We start from the raw sequence: 16,832 nt of genomic DNA on the forward strand, positions 1-16,832 counted from the left end.
GGAAAAACACCCCTCCAAACAGGTTACAGTGTGTTTAAAAATGTGTGCATGCTTAAGAAAAAAGAAAGAAAGAAAATGTGTATAGACAGTCATAGAAAAAGTATAGAGTTTATAAATAATAGTCTTTAGAGAGAGTGTAAAATAATAGAAGAAAAAAGCCACATAAAGATGGGAAATACACAGGGAGTCTGGATCCTGCATGGTGTTGTGTTGGCTTAAACGTTTTGCATGATGATGAGCTAACAATACCTGCTAAGAGAGACGTTGGATTGTAAAAGTGACTGCTGAATTAACCCAGCCTAGAAACTTTGGGAATGCCTTAAGTTTAAACTGTAATTCAGAAAATGTGTTGAATTGGGGAAGACGTTATGTTTTGTTTGCACAGGAAATGAAAGGCTGTGGATTCCTTCAAGAGATTCCTTCAACAGCTCTGAGACTGGACAACAAAAGTTACAACTGGTTTTCCCAGGACTTGATCATTATCTCAATATTCTCAGGGTACCCTAAAGATGCCATCACCCTCAGACAACAAGAAGCAGATTAGAGAACATGACACCCATATTCCCAAGAGGATGGAGTGGGTGGTTTTTGGTTATTTGGTGGATTATGAATGTTTGTCATCATTTAGTGGGGTTACAGGAATATAGGATAAAAAGACAACTATTAACCTCAAATGTTTTACATCAGTATGGATTTTGGTATATTGATACAATTTTAAAGTTATTTTTGTTATGCTGTATATATGTTTCTACTCTTGTGTAAGGTATTGTACCCATGCAATTCATTTAAAAGTGTAAGATAACGTTCTAGTCCTTGAAAGCTATTATTGTAAACAATTTAGGATAATTAAGAAATGCAGGTTAGCAGTCATCTATAACAATCAAACTTGTAGTTATGTTAGGTATGCTTTCAAGGTCATACAGAGAATATATTTTAGATGGTCTTCAAACACTTCAAAGACCTTCAGGGTATGGCATTTAAAATGTTTTGTTAACATAGGGATTTTCATGACAATAAGACACAGCTGCTCCTGGCAGCACAAATCTACATAATAAAGTAAGATGGACATTGAAGAACCATCATATGGAGTTTGCTTTCAATATGGCAAAGCCAGCCATTTGGGCAAGAAACTGCCCTTGCCTTGACTGCTGACAGTATGATTTAGAAACTGGACATGCAGGACACAAAGGAAAGTGACTGCTGAACTTGCCCAAACAAGGCAGGACAGTCCTTCGAGATTCCCACAGAAAAGTCTGGCAGATATTCTGCTGGACACACAGGAAAGTCATTGCTGAACTTTGCCAAAATAAGGCAGGACAGTCCTTCAAAATTCCTGCTTCAGGGACTGGAGAGATGGCTCAGAGGTTAAAGAGCACTGACTGCTCTTCCAGAGGTCCTGAGTTCAATTCCCAGCAACCACATGGTGGCTCACAACCATCTGTAGTGAGACCTGGTGCCCTCTTCTTGTCTGCAGAGACACATGCAGACAGAACACTGTACACATAATAAATAAATACATCTTTAAAAAAGAAGAAGAAGAAGAAGAAGAAGAAGAAGAAGAAGAAGAAGAAGAAGAAGAAGAAGAAAAACAAACTCCTGCTCCATAGAAAAGTCTGCCAGAGCCGGGCATTGGTGGTGCATTGGTGGTGCATGCCTTTAATCCCAGCACTCGGGCGGCAGAGGCAGGCGGATCTCTGTGAGTTCGAGACCAGCCTGGTCTCCAGAGCGAGTGCCAGGAAAACCAGAGCTACGCAGAGAAAGCCTGTCTCGAAAACAAAACAAAACAACAAACAAAACACAGAGAGAGACGGACAGTATTAGCTCCGTTTATTGCTATACCCGTGAGAAACAGCAGGCCCTCCGTGAATAGTGCTGTCCCGAATGGCTAGAAGTCAATTTCCACGTTCACGTGTTTAGCGACCGCACAGCCCCTGGCTGTGACCTGGGCCCCTGAGAACGTGGGCGTGGCGCACACCTGAGAGCTCGGCTCCGGAGGGAGGCGGGAGCGCCGAGGCCAGGCTCGACCTCCCAGCCGCCGGGGCCCCGCCCCCATCGACAGGCTCCGGGCCTTCTACTCTGGTCTTGCCTGGAGAGCGAGAGCGAGCGCTCTTGGGAGGAACTTGGGCCCGCGGCGGTCGATTAGTCAGGCCTCAGGAAGATGGCGTCCTCGGAGCAGGCAGAGCAGCCGAGCCAGGTGAGGGGAGCGGGGCGCCGCGGCCGGGGGTCGGGGTCGGGGTCGGGTCGGGGCCGGGGCGGCGCTGGCTCGCTCGCTCGCTCTCGCTCTGTCGCTCCGTCGCTCGGCGGGCGCGCGGCTGGCTGGCAGCGGCGTGGCGACCCCGGGCCCTTGAAGCCCGGGGCCCCCCGACTGGGTCCCTGCTCCGGGCCCCGCCCCTCTCCGGGTCCTCCCGCCCGGCCCCTGCCCCGGGGACCCCTCTGTCCCCACCGCCGCCCCCAGCAGCCCGCGGGCCGGGGCCGGGGGCCGGGGAGCGGCGGGCTCGGCTCGTTGGTGCCCGCTGTGCCCCGCGGGGAGGGCCCGAGGACTCCCGCCCTCCGCCGCAGCCCCCTAATCGGGGGCCAGCATCCCGAATTGAGCCCCCTAACTTAACAGACGCGGGCGAGCTGCCGGCCGCGGAGCCGACCCTCGCGCCTCTGGGCTTGGGCGTCCTGGCCAGGGACTCCCCTCAGAGCGCTTCGCCTGCAGGCTTACAACCGAATCCCGCCTCGGTGACCGGCCAGTGCTGGTGCTTGGGCTTCTGCCGTGGGGAAGTAGTGATGGTGAGGCCTCCGGGTGGGGTTTACAACCCCGAGGAGGAGGAGTGGGGCGCGCCGAGATGCCAGCCAAGAGACAGCCCTTTGGGGGCTTGTATGCTGCCGTGCACAAGACAAGCCGCGCTTACTTTTAGGTTGTGTTTATTTTTGGTGTATGTGTGCCAGCCACGGCGCTGATGGAAGCCAGGGGACAACTTTGCAGGAGTCGTTTCTCTCCTTCCACCTCGTGGATCGCCGAGATGGAACTCAGGTCCCCGGGCTTGGCAGCAAACGCCTTTACCTGCTGAGCCATCTCTTTGGGCCACTGAGTGGTGTCGCTTATCTAACTCTTGCCTGTACCCTTTGTAAAGTGCAGAAGTGGGTAGCGAGGTTTTGCAACCTGTCCTCAATCACGTGCGTCGCTGAGCCTAGATTTCAACCCACACTGTGTCTGAGTGACGCCGCTAGTTGGCCGTCTATGTTTAAACTTCATTAGGATAGACCTAGGAAGAAGAAAAAAAATGAGCCTAGGGATCTCATTCATCTCTCACCTCCTTGAAGCACCTTAGTTTCCAGCTACTTGCCAATATTTCATTTCCTTCCTAGGCAGGGAACTACACTTACTGTCTTCCTGCTCATGACAAGTCAATTAGAGGAATCACACTTAGAGGAGGTAGACACTTAGATCGGCCTCTGTTGGTGGTATGGGTAATGTGTGTGCTGTAAGACAGCACCAACAATTAGGGATGATTCTGGCCTTCTCACTGTCCAGGGTTCTGAAAGAGGGATCCCCCTTTCTTGCCTTATCCCACCGAGTTGGCTTAGCTGCCCCAGTGCCGTGGTGCCTGAGTTTTCCAGAACTTTAGGAATGGGACTGAAATGTGTCCACAGTTTCTGATTTCTCCAGGACACCTCCAGTTTTATGGAGGGTACTAAAAGTCTTGGAGATCACCCTCTTTGTACATGTGGAAGGGGGCTAAAGTCTCTCTTTTGGTTTTTCGAGACAGGGTTTCTCTGTGTAACAGCCCTGGCTGTTCTGGAACTCGATTTGTAAGACCAAGCTGGCCTCGAGGGGTCTAAGGTCTTTAAGGGTTTGGCCAGCACTTGTTTGGCTTCAGCTCTGCCTCTCCTTTGTCCTCCTTTCCAAAGCTGATAGGGATGGGATTGCGTCAGAGTGTGCTGGCAGCCTGGGAGAAAGTTGAACTCATTTGGTCATGTTCTGTCACTAACAATACACGGCAAATAAATAACACATTTAAAAAATATATCCACCCCAGGCATTGGTGGCACACACCTTTAATCCCAGCACTCCAGAGGCAGAGGCAGAGGCAGAGGCAGAGGCAGAGGCAGAGGCAGAGGCAGAGGCAGAGCAGAGAGGCAGAGGCAGAGGCAGAGGGCAGAGGCAGAGGCAGGCAGATCTCTGTGAGTTCAAGGCCAGTGTGATCTACAAAGAGAGTTCCAGCACAGCCCAGGCTGTTACACAGATAAACCTGTCTTGAAAAAACCATATGTGTGTGTGTGTGTGTGTGTGTGTGTGTGTGTGTCTGTGTCTGTATCTGTGTCTGTGTCTGTCTGTCTGTCTCACTGAATAGCCCAGGCGGGATCTTCCTGCCTCAGCTTCCCCAGTGCAGAGATTGTAGGTATGTGCCACTGTTATAGGATAAGTACACATATGTGTTCCTTGTTTATCCATTTTTGAGACAGCAGTTCATGTAAACCAATAGTCTTGAGCTTTACATAGCTGAGGATGACCTTGAACTTCTGATTCTCCTGCTTATAAGATCCTCACCTTATAAGTGAGACTTCATGGGTGTGCCAGCAAGTGGTTGATAATAGAGATGGAAATAGGACCTCCTGTGCTAAGCAGGCAGTCTACCCACTACATTCCCAGCTTCATTTTTAATTAGAAAATCTTTTAATTAGTTATTTAACTTATTGTTTTTTGGTTTTTTGAGACAGGGTTTCTCTGTGGCTTTGGAGGCTGTCCTGGAACTGGCTCATGTAGACCAGGCTGGTCTCGAACTCACAGAGATCCGCCTGCCTCTGCCTCTCGAGTGCTGGAATTAAAGGTGTGCGCCACCAATGCCTGGCCTAATTGTTTTTTTTTGTTTTTGTTTTTTTTTTTTTTTGAGACACAGTCTTACTGTGTAGCCCTTAGTTGAACTCACTATGTAGACCAGGCTAGTTTCAAGCTCCATGTGGTGCTGCATCCTGAGTGCTGTGTTCAAAGCATTTGTCACTATGCCCAGCTGTGTGGGTCTGTATATTCTTGGTGCCTGCAGGTGCTAGCAGAGTGTTTCTTAACCCCCTGAACTGGAGTCATAGACTGTTGTCGGGCCCCGTGTGAAAGCCAGGAGTCAAGCGATCCCTGTAAGAGCAGCCAGTGCTCTTAACTGCCAACCCAGCTCCTTCAGCCCCATTCTTTGTTTCTCTGTGTAGCTTGTAGACCAGGCTGGCCTCGAACTCACAAAGATTGGCCTGCCTCTTCCTTCCAAGTGCTGGAATTAAAGGCGTGCGCCACCACCACCCTGTCACTCTCTACCTTCTTTGTTTACTTTTTCTACTTTATTTTTTGAGGCAGGATCTCTCCCTGAACCTTGAATTTATGGATTTGGCTAGACTGGCTGGCCAGTGAGCCCCAGCAAGCCTCCTATCTTTGCATGTCCAGTGCTGGGATTACAGGCATGTGTTTCCGTGTTCAGATTTAATGTGAAGTGTAGGTGCAGCAAACCTACTGAACCATCTTTTCAGTACCCTTAAATGTACTTACAAATTTTTCCCCCATATATTAATTGTGTGAGTGAGTGTGTGTGTGTGTGTGTGTGTGTGTGTGTGTGTGTGTGTGTGTGTGTGAGTGCAGACATGAGTGTGCTGTGATGTTTGTGTGGAGGTCACAGGACAACTCTGTGGAGTTGGTTCTCCTTCCATCTTTCTGTGGCTTCTCATGTGACAAATGCTTTACCTTCTAGGACATATAGACAGCTTTAAGGCCATTTAAAATTTTTTTTTAAGACAGATTCACTATTTATTTATTTATTTGGTTTTTCAAGACAGTTTCTCTGTAGCTTTGAAGCCTGTCCTGGCACTCGCTCTGTAGACCAGGCTGACCTCTGAACTCAGAGAAATCCACCTGCCTCTGCCTCCCGAGTGCTGGGATTAAAGGTGTGCGCCACCACTGCCCAGCTACTGTTTCTTTTTCTATGTGTATATGTGTGTCTATGCAGATGTTTTCAGGGTTCAGAAGGAGTTTATCCCCTGGAGCTGGAGTTACAGGCAATTGTGAGCTGCTAGACATGGGTGCTGGGAACTGAACTCTTAGGTCTTCTTATCCACTGAATCATCTCTTTAGCCCACTCTAAGTGTACATTTCAAGAGAACCAGTGTTCATTGCATTTGCCTGACATTTCTTCATTTGAGCAGAGTGGTATGAAAGGGCTGTTGAATAATTCCCCAAGCTTGGTTATATGGTTTATAGATCCATGGGGCTGACCAGTATTTTATGTCTCTTAGAAAGTTTGTTAGTTGGACTTATGGTATCATCTCCGGTTTCTAGTGAAGAGTGAAGCACCCTCTTTGCTTGCAAGGCTTGGTATTCTAGCCAGTAGCCACCAGCTGAGACCTGGACAGGTTATTTAACTTTATATCCTCTATTTTTCTGACGTAATAAGGTAGGAAAAGACCAGTGCCTATCTCCTAGGGTTGCTCTGAAGACTAAGTGGGTTAATTTATGTAAAAGTGCTTAGTTACGAGACATAAGGGTTGTACATTGTTATTCCATTTAATACATTCTGGACTTTTGCACCCTTAGGTGGGTGGAGGTCTTTCTTTAAGCCACACTGCAGCATCTGCTGTATGATTTTTGTATGTTGACGCTACTCTATCGAAGTTGGTTTTTTTTTTTTTCCTTTGTTTGGAAGTAATTTCTCTTGAAAATTGAAAAGATTCCACAAATGCCCATGACAAGTGTCAGTGTTTATGCCAGCAGATTCTAGTTAGTCTGTATATAAAATTATACAGCATATAATTTTGTAATTAAGACAGTTGCTGGAATTCCATTTTTTGCTTCATATCCTGAGGCAAAGGATATTGAATTCTACACCAGCCTGATGCTTGCCACCAAGATTGAAGATCTGGGTTCGGTTCCTGGAACCCACATGAGGGAAAGAGAACCAATTCCTGAAAGGGGTTCCCTGACTCCTTAACCCCCCACCCCTAATCAACACACACATAAATAAATTAACAAAACCCCACGAATTTAAAACTCTTAAGTCTGAAATACCTAGGAAGACTTAGTTTAAAAAGGCAGATAAGTGGCGTAGCATTTACCCAGAATGTGCTGGCTTTGGGCTCTATTCCTAGTACTTCAGGAAGTCACAGCAGGACTCAGGGATTGAACTCTCCATTGTCAGATTGTCAGGCTTGGAGGCCCCTGAGGCTGTTGTTTACAGGATGTTTTCTCTTGATTTTTCAGTTTTGTTCTCACAGGTTTAGATGAAGTTAAATACTCGTGAGCCTGTCATCCAGGCAGCATTGTTTGTGCTCAGTGACTTTGCTTGCAATTTTGCTAGGGTTACTTTAGATTCAATATCTTTTTTTTTTTTTTTTTTAAGATTTATTTATTATGTGTACAATGCTCTGTCTGCATGTATGTCTGCAGGCCAAAAGAGGGCATCAGATCTCATTACAGATGGTTGGGAGCCACAATGTGGGTTCTGGGAATTGAACCCAGGGCCTCTGGAAGAGCAGTCAGTGCTCCTAACCGCTGAGTCATCTCTCCAGCCCTGGATTCAATATCTTATTGTGTGACAAAGTCCTTTGTCCCCTGAACTTTACTGCAGAACTCTAACAAGTTTTGAGGGATTGTGGTATTGTACCTATGTAACCACCACCAGAGTCAAGATCAAAACTCCCCCTACCCTTCAGTGCTCTGTTATTCCCTGGGAACCCCTGCCTCAGGCTTCTCTCTTTATAGGATATTAGTCTTACCTGTAATTCATCCAAATGAGTTTAGAACCTAATTTTTAGGCTTTTCTTGGTCATAATGTTTGTGAAATTTACCATCTCCTTTACCTGTAATTCATTATTTTAAAAAACACATTTATTTATTTATATGTGGTGTGTGTTTGTACACATGTGCCATGGCACATACAGAGATCAGAGGTCGTTTGTGGGAGTTGATTCTCTCCTTCTGCTATATGGGTCCTTGGGATTGAATTAAGGTCATCAGACTGAGGGCCTTACCCATTGGGCCATCTGGACACCTCATTTTTTTTTTGTTTTTTGTTTTTTGTTTTTGTTTTTGTTTTTGTGAGACAAGTTTTCTCAGTGTAGCCCTGGCTGCCCTGGAATTCACTCTGTAGACCAGGCTGGCCTTGAATTCAGAGATCTGTCTGCCTCTGTCTCCTGAGTGCTGGGATTAAAGATGTGTGCCACCAACACCTGGCTGTTTTGTTTTTTAATCTTATCTTAAAATTTTTACGTATTTATTTGTTGGTTTGTTTTTTTGAGACAGTTTCTCTGTGTAGCCTTGGCTGTCCTGGAACTCATTCTATAGACCAGGTTGGCTTCGAACTCAGAGATCCACCTGTCTCTACCTCCCAAATGCTGGGATTACAGGCATGCACCAGCACTGCCCGGCCTCATTTTATTTTTTGAGAAAAGCTTTCTCTACATATTCCTGACTGTTCTGGAGCTCACTGGCTGGCCAGGCTGGCCTCACACTCACAAAGCCACTTCTGCCTCTGCCTCTGGAGTCTGTTTTGTTTTTTAAATTGTGTGTGTGTGTAGCTGAAGAGATGGCTACTGGGGTTAAGGGCATTGGCTGCTTTTCCAGAGGACCCGGGTTCATTGCCCAGCAACCACATGTCAGCTCACAGCTGTCTAACTACAGTTCCAGGGGGCCTGATGCCCATGGCGAAACACCAATGCACTAAAAATAAATTAAAAAAGAACCCCCTCTTTTTTTTTTAAATTCTGTGTGTGCGTATGTAAGTGTAGGTACCTGTGGCGTCTAGGGCGTCGGATTCCCAGGACCCAAAGTTGCAGGTGGTTGTGAGCTATTTATGTGGACAGTGGGAACCAAATTCAGGTCCTCTGCAAGAATAGGACGTGCTCTCCGAGCTATCTCTCCAGCCCCTCCATGCTTATTACTAAGGAGTAGTTCATTATGTAGTGTTCTGTACACTAGTTGATAAGCATTTAGATTGAATTAGTTTTTTATTGTTCTACAACACTATTATTACAGATTTGGCAGGTTAAAAAAATACATTACTTTTATTAATTGTTTTCCTTTCCTTTCCTTTCCTTTCCTTTCCTTTCCCTTTCTTTCTTTCTTTTTTTTTTTTTTTTTTTTTTTGAGAAGGGTCTCTTTGTTATGTAGCTCTGGCTGTCCTGGAACTTGCTATGTAGATCAGGCTGGTCTTGAACTACCAGCCATCCACTTGTCTCTGCCTTCAGAGTGCTAGGATAAAAGGTGTGTACCTTTAAAGGTACCTGATAGTCTGTGTCTTGCCCACATACTTGTAATTAGGTGCATCCTGTCCTGTTTGGCATACTCTTGGCAGAAGCAAGTCACAGAGTCCACCCATAATCTAGGGGAGGGAATACCAAAGGACACACATGTCAGCAGGTGGGGGTCGTCGTAGGATCTCTTCCCCATAGCCTGGATTCTAACCGAAAGCAATGAATATTCATGGCGAGTGGGTGGTTTCTTCATGGTTTTGGTAAATTCTCACAATGGAATTGCTAGGTCATATGGTTGGTGTGTGTGTGTGTAGCTTTGTACGGACCTCTTTTGTAAAGCTGTTATGTCTTTCACCCCCCCAGCACTATCTGTGGTTGCTGCACGCTCACACTGGCACTTAGTATTGCCTGTCACTTTGGTTTTAACTATTGTAGAGTGTGTGGTGGGATTGCTTCGTGGCTTTCATTTACATATGATGACTAATGCTGAGCCCATGTTTTACATGTTAATTGTTTTCTGTGGTACCCTTGTTTCAGTGTCCTTTGTTGGTAAGACTCCCCTTTCTCCCTTAGGTTATCTTTACAATTGTTAAAAATCAAATTATTTAAGTATGCACAAAGGTCAATTTGTGGACTCAATTCTGTGTATCTTTAAGCTTCTTATTACAAATAGCATACTGTTTTGATATCTGTAACTATGTTTTTACATTTCCAGGCCACCCTGGTCTACAGAGTGAGTTCCAGGATAGGCTCCAAAACTAAAGAGAAACCCTCTCCCCAAAACCAAAAAACAAAACAAAAAAATTAAGTTTTTTTCCTTTTATTAAATGTTTTTCAGTTTATTTACTTTATTTTATGTGTATGAATGTCTGTGAACCACACATAGACCCATGGAGGTCAGAAGAGAGCATCAGATTCCCTAGAACTGGAGTTACGGATGGTTGTGACCACCATGTGGGTCCTGGCAACTGAATTTGGTTCTCTGCCAGAGCAACAAATGCTTCTAACCATTGAGCCCCCTAGATCTCCAGCTGCATTAATACTCCCCCCCCTCCCCTTATTTTGAGACAGGGTCTCACTGTGTAGTCCTGGATGTCCTGGAACTCACTGTTTAGACCAGGCTGCCCTTGAACTCATGGAGATCTGCCTGCCTCTGCCTCCAGAGTGCCCAGCCAGCACTTTAATTTTATTTTATTCAGTGTGTGTGTGTGTGTGTGTGTGTGTGTGTGTGTGTGTGTGTGTCTGTGAGAGAGAGAGAGAGAGAGAGAGAGAGAGAGAGAGAGAGAGAGAGAGAGAGAGAAAATGTCCGCGTGTGAGTATGTCATTTGTGTGCATGTACCCATAGAGGCCAGGAGAGGGTGTTGGATCCCCCAGAATTGGAGTTGGAGGTGGTTGTGAGCTGCTCGTTGCATCTCTCCAGCCCCTGCTGTAACTGTATTCATCCCTCCTTTGTATGTGCTGGGCACATGCCTATAGTCATGCATGTACATGCTTTTATTTCTGAATGTACATGTACATGCCTATACGTGTGCTTGTGGAGGCCAGAGAAAGGCATCAGTATTCTGGTTTATCACCCTGTCATTCACCCTTGAGTCAAGGTCTCTCATGCAACCTGGAGCTTGCTAGGTTTTTGTTTTGTTTTGTTTTTAGCTAGGTTGGCTGGGTATTAAGCCCCAATGTCTCTACACACAGCCGGTTATAGGTCCATGTTTGCCTTTTACATTGGTGTTGTGGATCTGAATTCAGGTCCTCATGCTGTGTAGCAGGTGCCCTTAACCCCCAAGCTATCTTCCAAGTTCTCAGCTAATCTGCTGGGTGTGGTGGTGCAACAAACAAATGTTCTAAGTTTTGGTCCTTTATGTATTTATACTGATTTTTATTTATTTATTGATATGAGGATGCCAAGTTATAGTTCAGCTTTGGATCTCCTGGTAACTTGTGTGTTCATGTGTGTGCCTGCTTGTGTGTGGAGGCCAGAGGTTGATATCAGGTGTTTTCCTCTGTTGCTCTCCACTTTTGTTTGCTTGTTTGCTTTGAGTCTCTCTATGTAGCTCTGGCTGTCCTGGAACTTCATATGTAGACCAGGCTGGCCTTGAATTTATAGCTTGCCTGCACCTCTTGAGTGTCACATATCTGGCTCTTTTATTTTGGGGGGAAAGGGCTATTGAACCTAAAGCTCACTGATTTGACTAGACTAGCTGGCTAGTGAACTCCAAGAATCCCGTTGCTATTGCCTTAGTGCTGGGCTTAGTGTCTGCCACACCTGGCTTTTTATCTGGGTGTCTGGGATCCGAGTTTGGGTCCTCATGCTTACACAACAACTACCTTAATGACTGGGCCATCTCTTCATCCTCTAGTGGTAAATTTTATAGTTCTAATCATGTACAATAGCTCGTGCCTAAAATCCCAGAATATAGGAGGCTGAGGCAGGAGGATTGTGTGAATTCAAGGCCAACCTGGGCTACAGAGTCTCACTTCTTTCCACTTACTCCCGGCTCCCTGTGCACACAAAGTATCCTTTTAAAAATTAGTACATAAAAGCTTGCTGGAGTTAATAGGGATTGAGTGTAGCTCACAGGTCAGTTGGGGAGAGAACACTCATTTCATTAAGCTCAGATATTTTGGTTTTTCTCAGAAGTATCTTACAGTTTTAAGTGTGTAGGTCATGGACACATTTTATTAAATTTCTTTAGTTACATTCTATTGAGAGTGCTACTGTATTTACAGTTTTCATTTATTTTTGGTTTTTGCCACAGGGCCTCCCTATGTAGCCCATGCTTGCTACAGAATATTTGTTTAACTATGCAAAGATGTGTTGCTGTTTCACCTTGCCTGCCTAAGGCACCTGATTGGTCTAATAAAAAGATGACTGGCCAATAGTGAGGGAGGAGGTATAGGCAGGATTTCCAGGCTGGGAAAGTAAGTAGGAGGAGGAATTTAGGCTTGGGGAAGAAAGAAAAAGATACCAGGAGCCAGCCAGCCAGCCAAACATGGAGGAAACAAGAAGGTCGTGCATGTAGAATGAAAGAAAGGTAAAAAGTCCTGAGGCAAAATGTAGATGAATAAAAACAGGTTAAATTAAAAGAGCTAGTGGGACAAGCCTAAGCTAAGGCCGAGCATTCATAATTAATAACAAGTCTCTGTGTTATTATTTGGGAACTGGTTGGTGGCCCCAAAGAAAATTCCAGCTACACATGCTGGCCTTAGACTCATGACTGTCATGTTTTCACTTCCCAAGTGCTAGGATTATAGACGTGTGCTACCATGTCCAGCTTTCATTTTTTTCTAATTATTTAATGCTAGTGATTTAATGCTAGTGTATAAAATGAAATTATGAGTTTATGTTTTGGCCACGTGTCTGCAACTTTGTTAGATCTGGCTTTCTTTTTCTTTCTTTTTTTTTAACATGTTTCTTTTTTTTAATACATTTTTTTAAAGATTTATTTATTTATTATGTATACAACATTCTGCTTCCATGCATATCTGCACACCAGAAGAGGGCACCAGCTCTCATAAGGGATGGTTGTGAGCCACCATGTGGTTGCTGGGAATTGAACCCAGGACCTCTGGAAGAGCAGTCGGTGCTCTTAACCTCTGAGCCATCTCTCCAGCCCCCATATTTCTTTTTTTTAAATTATTTATTTGTATTTTATGTACATTGGTGTTTTGCTTGTTTATATGTCTGTGTGAGGGTGTTGGATCCCCTGGAACAGGAGTTACAGACAGTTGTGAGCTGCAATGTGGGTACTGGGAATTGAACCTATGTACTTTGTAAGAGCAGCCAGTGCTTTTAACCACTGAGCCATCTCTCCAGCCCCTGATTTTCATTTTGGCAGCATTTCATAGATTTGTATTGGTATCTACAAATAAAGGCAACTTTGCTTTTGCTCTTCGAGTTTAACCTTCATTCTTCCTCCTTTCCCCCTTCCTCTTCCTTCTTCCCAGCTGTTCTTCCTCACCACTGTGTCCAGATCCTTCTATTTTTTGTTTTATTGTATTATCTAGAACTTTAAGATGCTCAAAGGGGTAGTGAGTGTGAACTTCTTTCCTGGTGGTGATCTGGAGGGATTGCATGTCGTCTTCCACACTCAGGTGTGACCTTTGCTGGAGGGTTTTAGTAGAGGTTCCCTTCATCAAAATGAGGAAACTCATAGTTTAGTTTTTAGCTTGCCTTTTTTTTTGTTTTTTTAAGACAGGGTCTCTCTACATAGCCCGGCCCTCCTGGAACTCATTGTGTAGACCAGGCTGGCCTTACACTCACAGAGATTCACTTGTCTCTGCCTCCCAGAGAATGCTGAGATTAAAGGTGTTCGACACTATGGCTGGCTGGCTGGTTTGTTTGTTTGTTTGTTTGTTTGTTTATTTATTTATTGAGATAGTCTCACTGTGTAGGCCAGGTTTCCTGAAACTTGCTATGTAGACCAGGATGGCCTTGAACTTTTAGCAGTCCTCCTGCCTCTGCCTCCTGAGTGCTGGGATTCTAGGTGTTCCTGGACCACCACACCAGGGTGCCTTGTTTTCTAAGAGACCTGGTCTTGCTTCATTGCTGGGACTGACCTCAAACTCCTGGTCTCAAGACATCATGCCTTATTAGCTTGAATAGCTTAGGCCACAGGCAGATCCACTACTTCTTACTTTGTTTTTTGTTCTCAAAATATTGTTTGTGGGGCTGAAACACTTGTTGCTCTTCCAGAGGACTGGGTTTGAGTTGTAGAACCCACAGAGCCCACATGGTAACTCCTAACTGTTTGTAATTCCTCTTGATCTCATGCTCGCTTCTGCTCCTCAGGATCTTCCACGCATATGGTGCACACAAACTCATGTAAATAGATAAACATTTAAAAATAATTCTGCTGGAGAGATAGCTCAGTGCTTAAGGGCACTTGCTGCTCTTTTAGAGGACCCAGGTTTGGTTCCCAGTACACACATGGCAGTTTACAACTTTCTAAAACTCCAGTTTTAGAGGATCCAACTCTTCCTGGGCCTTTGAAGGCACTGCAAGTGGTGCACACAGATGTTGGCAAAACACATAAAAATTTAAAGAAAATTTCAAAAGCAAATTGTGGAGAGATGACTCAGGTTAAAAGCACTGGTTGCTCTTCCAGAGGTCCTGAGTTCTATTCCCAGCAACCACATGGTGGCTCACAACCATCTATAAGATCTGATGTCCTCCTCTGGTGTGCATAAAGACAGGTTACTCATATACATAAAATAAATATTAAAAAAAAAGAACACTTGGCTGCTCTTGCAGAGGACTTGGCTTTGGTTCCCAGCACACATGGCAGCCCTTAACCATCTGTTACTCCAGTTTGAGGGGATCCAACATCCTCTTCTGACGTCCTTGGGCACCAAGCCCCCATGTGATAACACATACACACATGTAGGTGAGACACTTATAAATAAAGCCTAAAGAATTATAAATAAAAAATCTTAAAAATGTAAGTTTTGAATGGTGTCTTTTGCTCTTTTTGGTATCTACTGATAGCTAATCTTTTTGTTTTCTTAAAGGCATGTGCCATCACACAGGCTCATGCCTTTAATCCCAGCAGAGGCAGGTGGATCTCTGTGAGTTTGAGGCCAGCCTGGTCTACAGAGTGAGTTCCAGGACAGCCTCCAAAGCAATACAGAGAAACCCTGTCTTGAAAAAAAAAAAAAAAAGATTGTGATCCTTAACCGTTTATAACCAACCCCATTTAAATGAAAACAAACATTTATAAACAATATTTGGGATTTTGGGTGTTGTTCTCTCCAAACTACTTCCAGCTGTTAGCGGGTGTTGAAATACCATGGGGATCCTTAGAAAACACAGAAACTTGGCCAAGTCCTGTAATGTGAGGTTTTCTTGGCTCTGCTAGGTCCTGCCATCACTTCAGCCCCCAAATAACACACAGAGACTCTTAGTTACAATGCTGTTGGCCATTGGCTATGGTTTCTTAGAGGCTACCTCTGATTTAATTATAAACCCATTTCTGTCAATCTAAGTATTCCCACGTGGCCTTACCTTACTGGAGAAAGGTCCAGGGACTTCTTACTCCTCTGGTGTCCTACATCTCGCCTGTTCAGTGTTTCAGCAGAGAGAAGAGAGCAATTTCCTGTTTGTTCTTATATACTGTTACTGCCTGGATCACATGGCAACTTCTCTTTACTACATTTCCCAGAATCCTCCTTGACTCCTAGTCCCACCTATCTTGCTTCCCTATTGGCCAACAATGCTTTATTCAACAACCAATAAGAAACATATACACAGAACAACATTCCCCATCAAGTCCTTTTTGTAGTAGTTTCTAAGGCTGTATCGTCTCAGCTGCTTTAGATGCTGGATCATCTGGGGCACTGACTGCTTCAGGGGGTCTTGCTTCATCAAACCATATTAGTCTGGAAGGAATCTACCGCTTTTTAATTTTCCTGTGGAAACAAAAAGAGAAACTCTTTTTCCAAGTAACTTGTCCTTATACTTAAATTTAGAAGTCAAAGCATCTTCAAAATATATAAGTTGGATTAATCCAGCAGCATTTATACTCAAATGTCTTTTAGCAGTTGTTGTTCCTCAGCAATCAAAAAATTCAAAGATAACACAATAACATACAGTATCCAGACTCTCTGTGTATTTTCCATCTTTATGTGACTTTTTTTTTAAAAAGTAAAAAAATTATTTCTTGTATGCTTTTCATTTTCTGGGATAGGGTTTCTCTGTACTTTTTGCCTGTCCTGGAATTCACTCTCTACACCAGGCTGGTCTTGAAATTACAGAGATCTGCCTGCCTCTGCCTCCCGAGTGCTGGGATTAAAGGTGTGCACATCCAACGATCTGCTTACTTACACTTGTTTGGTAAAAGAGCCATGAGGCAGTTTTTTGCTGTTCATTGCTTATGCGGAGTAAAGAAACGGCTCTTAGAGGAGCCGTGAGCTTCTGCTTGTCTCAATAGAGCTCACCCGAGAAAAATGCTGTTACCAAGAAGCTGTGCTTGTCTCTGCTCATTTGTTTTTAGAATCCCCTTTTAAGGGGCTGGAGAGATGGCTCAGAGGTTAAGAGCACTGACTGCTCTTCCAGAGGTCCTGAGTTCAATTCCCAGCACTCACCTGGCATCTCACAACTGTCTGTAACTCCAGTTCCAGGGGATCTGATACTTTCACACCAATGCTCATAAAATAAAGTTAAAAAAAAAAAAAAAGAATCCCCTTTTAAGCTTTTGTGAGGTTTATGTGGAAATTCTTTTTACCATGTTGCTGGTGCCATTTTGTTAAGAGTATTCTTCCTGCCAGCCTGGTCCCAGAGCTGCATTAGCTGTTGGCTTGGGCTTCTTATTGGCTAGCTCTGTCTTAATTTTTAACCCATTTCTATCAATCTAAGTATTTCCATGTGGTCTTATCTTACCAGAGGAAGAGTCCAGACCTGTTGCTCCTCTCACATTCTACATGGTGACTGACTCTGCCTAAGTTTCCCAGAATCCTTCTTGTCTCCTAATCCCATCATCTTGCCTCAATGGCCACAGTGGTTTATTCATTAACCAATAAGAGAAACATATGTACAGAAGACATCCCCATTGTGTGTATGTGTGTATGTGTGTGTGTGTGTGTGTGTGTGTGTGTGTGTGTTGACTACGCACCTGTGCAATTGAATG

The 16,832-nt window shown here is 44.5% G+C and overlaps 1 protein-coding gene and 1 long non-coding RNA gene across 5 annotated transcripts in view; one reads left to right on the forward strand and one right to left on the reverse strand.

Annotated features, from left to right (window-relative positions):
- The first annotated feature begins 2,048 nt into the window (after positions 1-2,048).
- The window catches only part of Pex14 (peroxisomal biogenesis factor 14), a 143,120-nt gene continuing 128,336 nt past the window's right edge, over positions 2,049-16,832 (forward strand). The window contains exon 1 of one of the 4 annotated variants that reach the window (XM_027398247.2): positions 2,049-2,194. In XM_027398247.2, coding sequence (XP_027254048.1) covers positions 2,159-2,194 — 36 coding nt within the window. In that variant the 5' untranslated portion in view covers positions 2,049-2,158. The remainder of the gene's footprint in view (positions 2,195-16,832) is intronic. The other 3 variants (XM_027398245.2, XM_035439417.1, XM_027398246.2) reach the window with 3 other exon arrangements.
- Positions 2,894-15,328, reverse strand: LOC118237995. Its single transcript, XR_004768116.1, has 2 exons — positions 15,212-15,328; positions 2,894-3,251 (listed from the first exon to the last, which is right to left on the reverse strand). It is a non-coding gene; the product is annotated as an uncharacterized LOC118237995 (long non-coding RNA).

This window comes from Cricetulus griseus, chromosome 2, assembly GCF_003668045.3.
Source record: "Cricetulus griseus strain 17A/GY chromosome 2, alternate assembly CriGri-PICRH-1.0, whole genome shotgun sequence".
In the NCBI taxonomy this organism is placed as follows: Eukaryota; Metazoa; Chordata; class Mammalia; order Rodentia; family Cricetidae; genus Cricetulus; species Cricetulus griseus.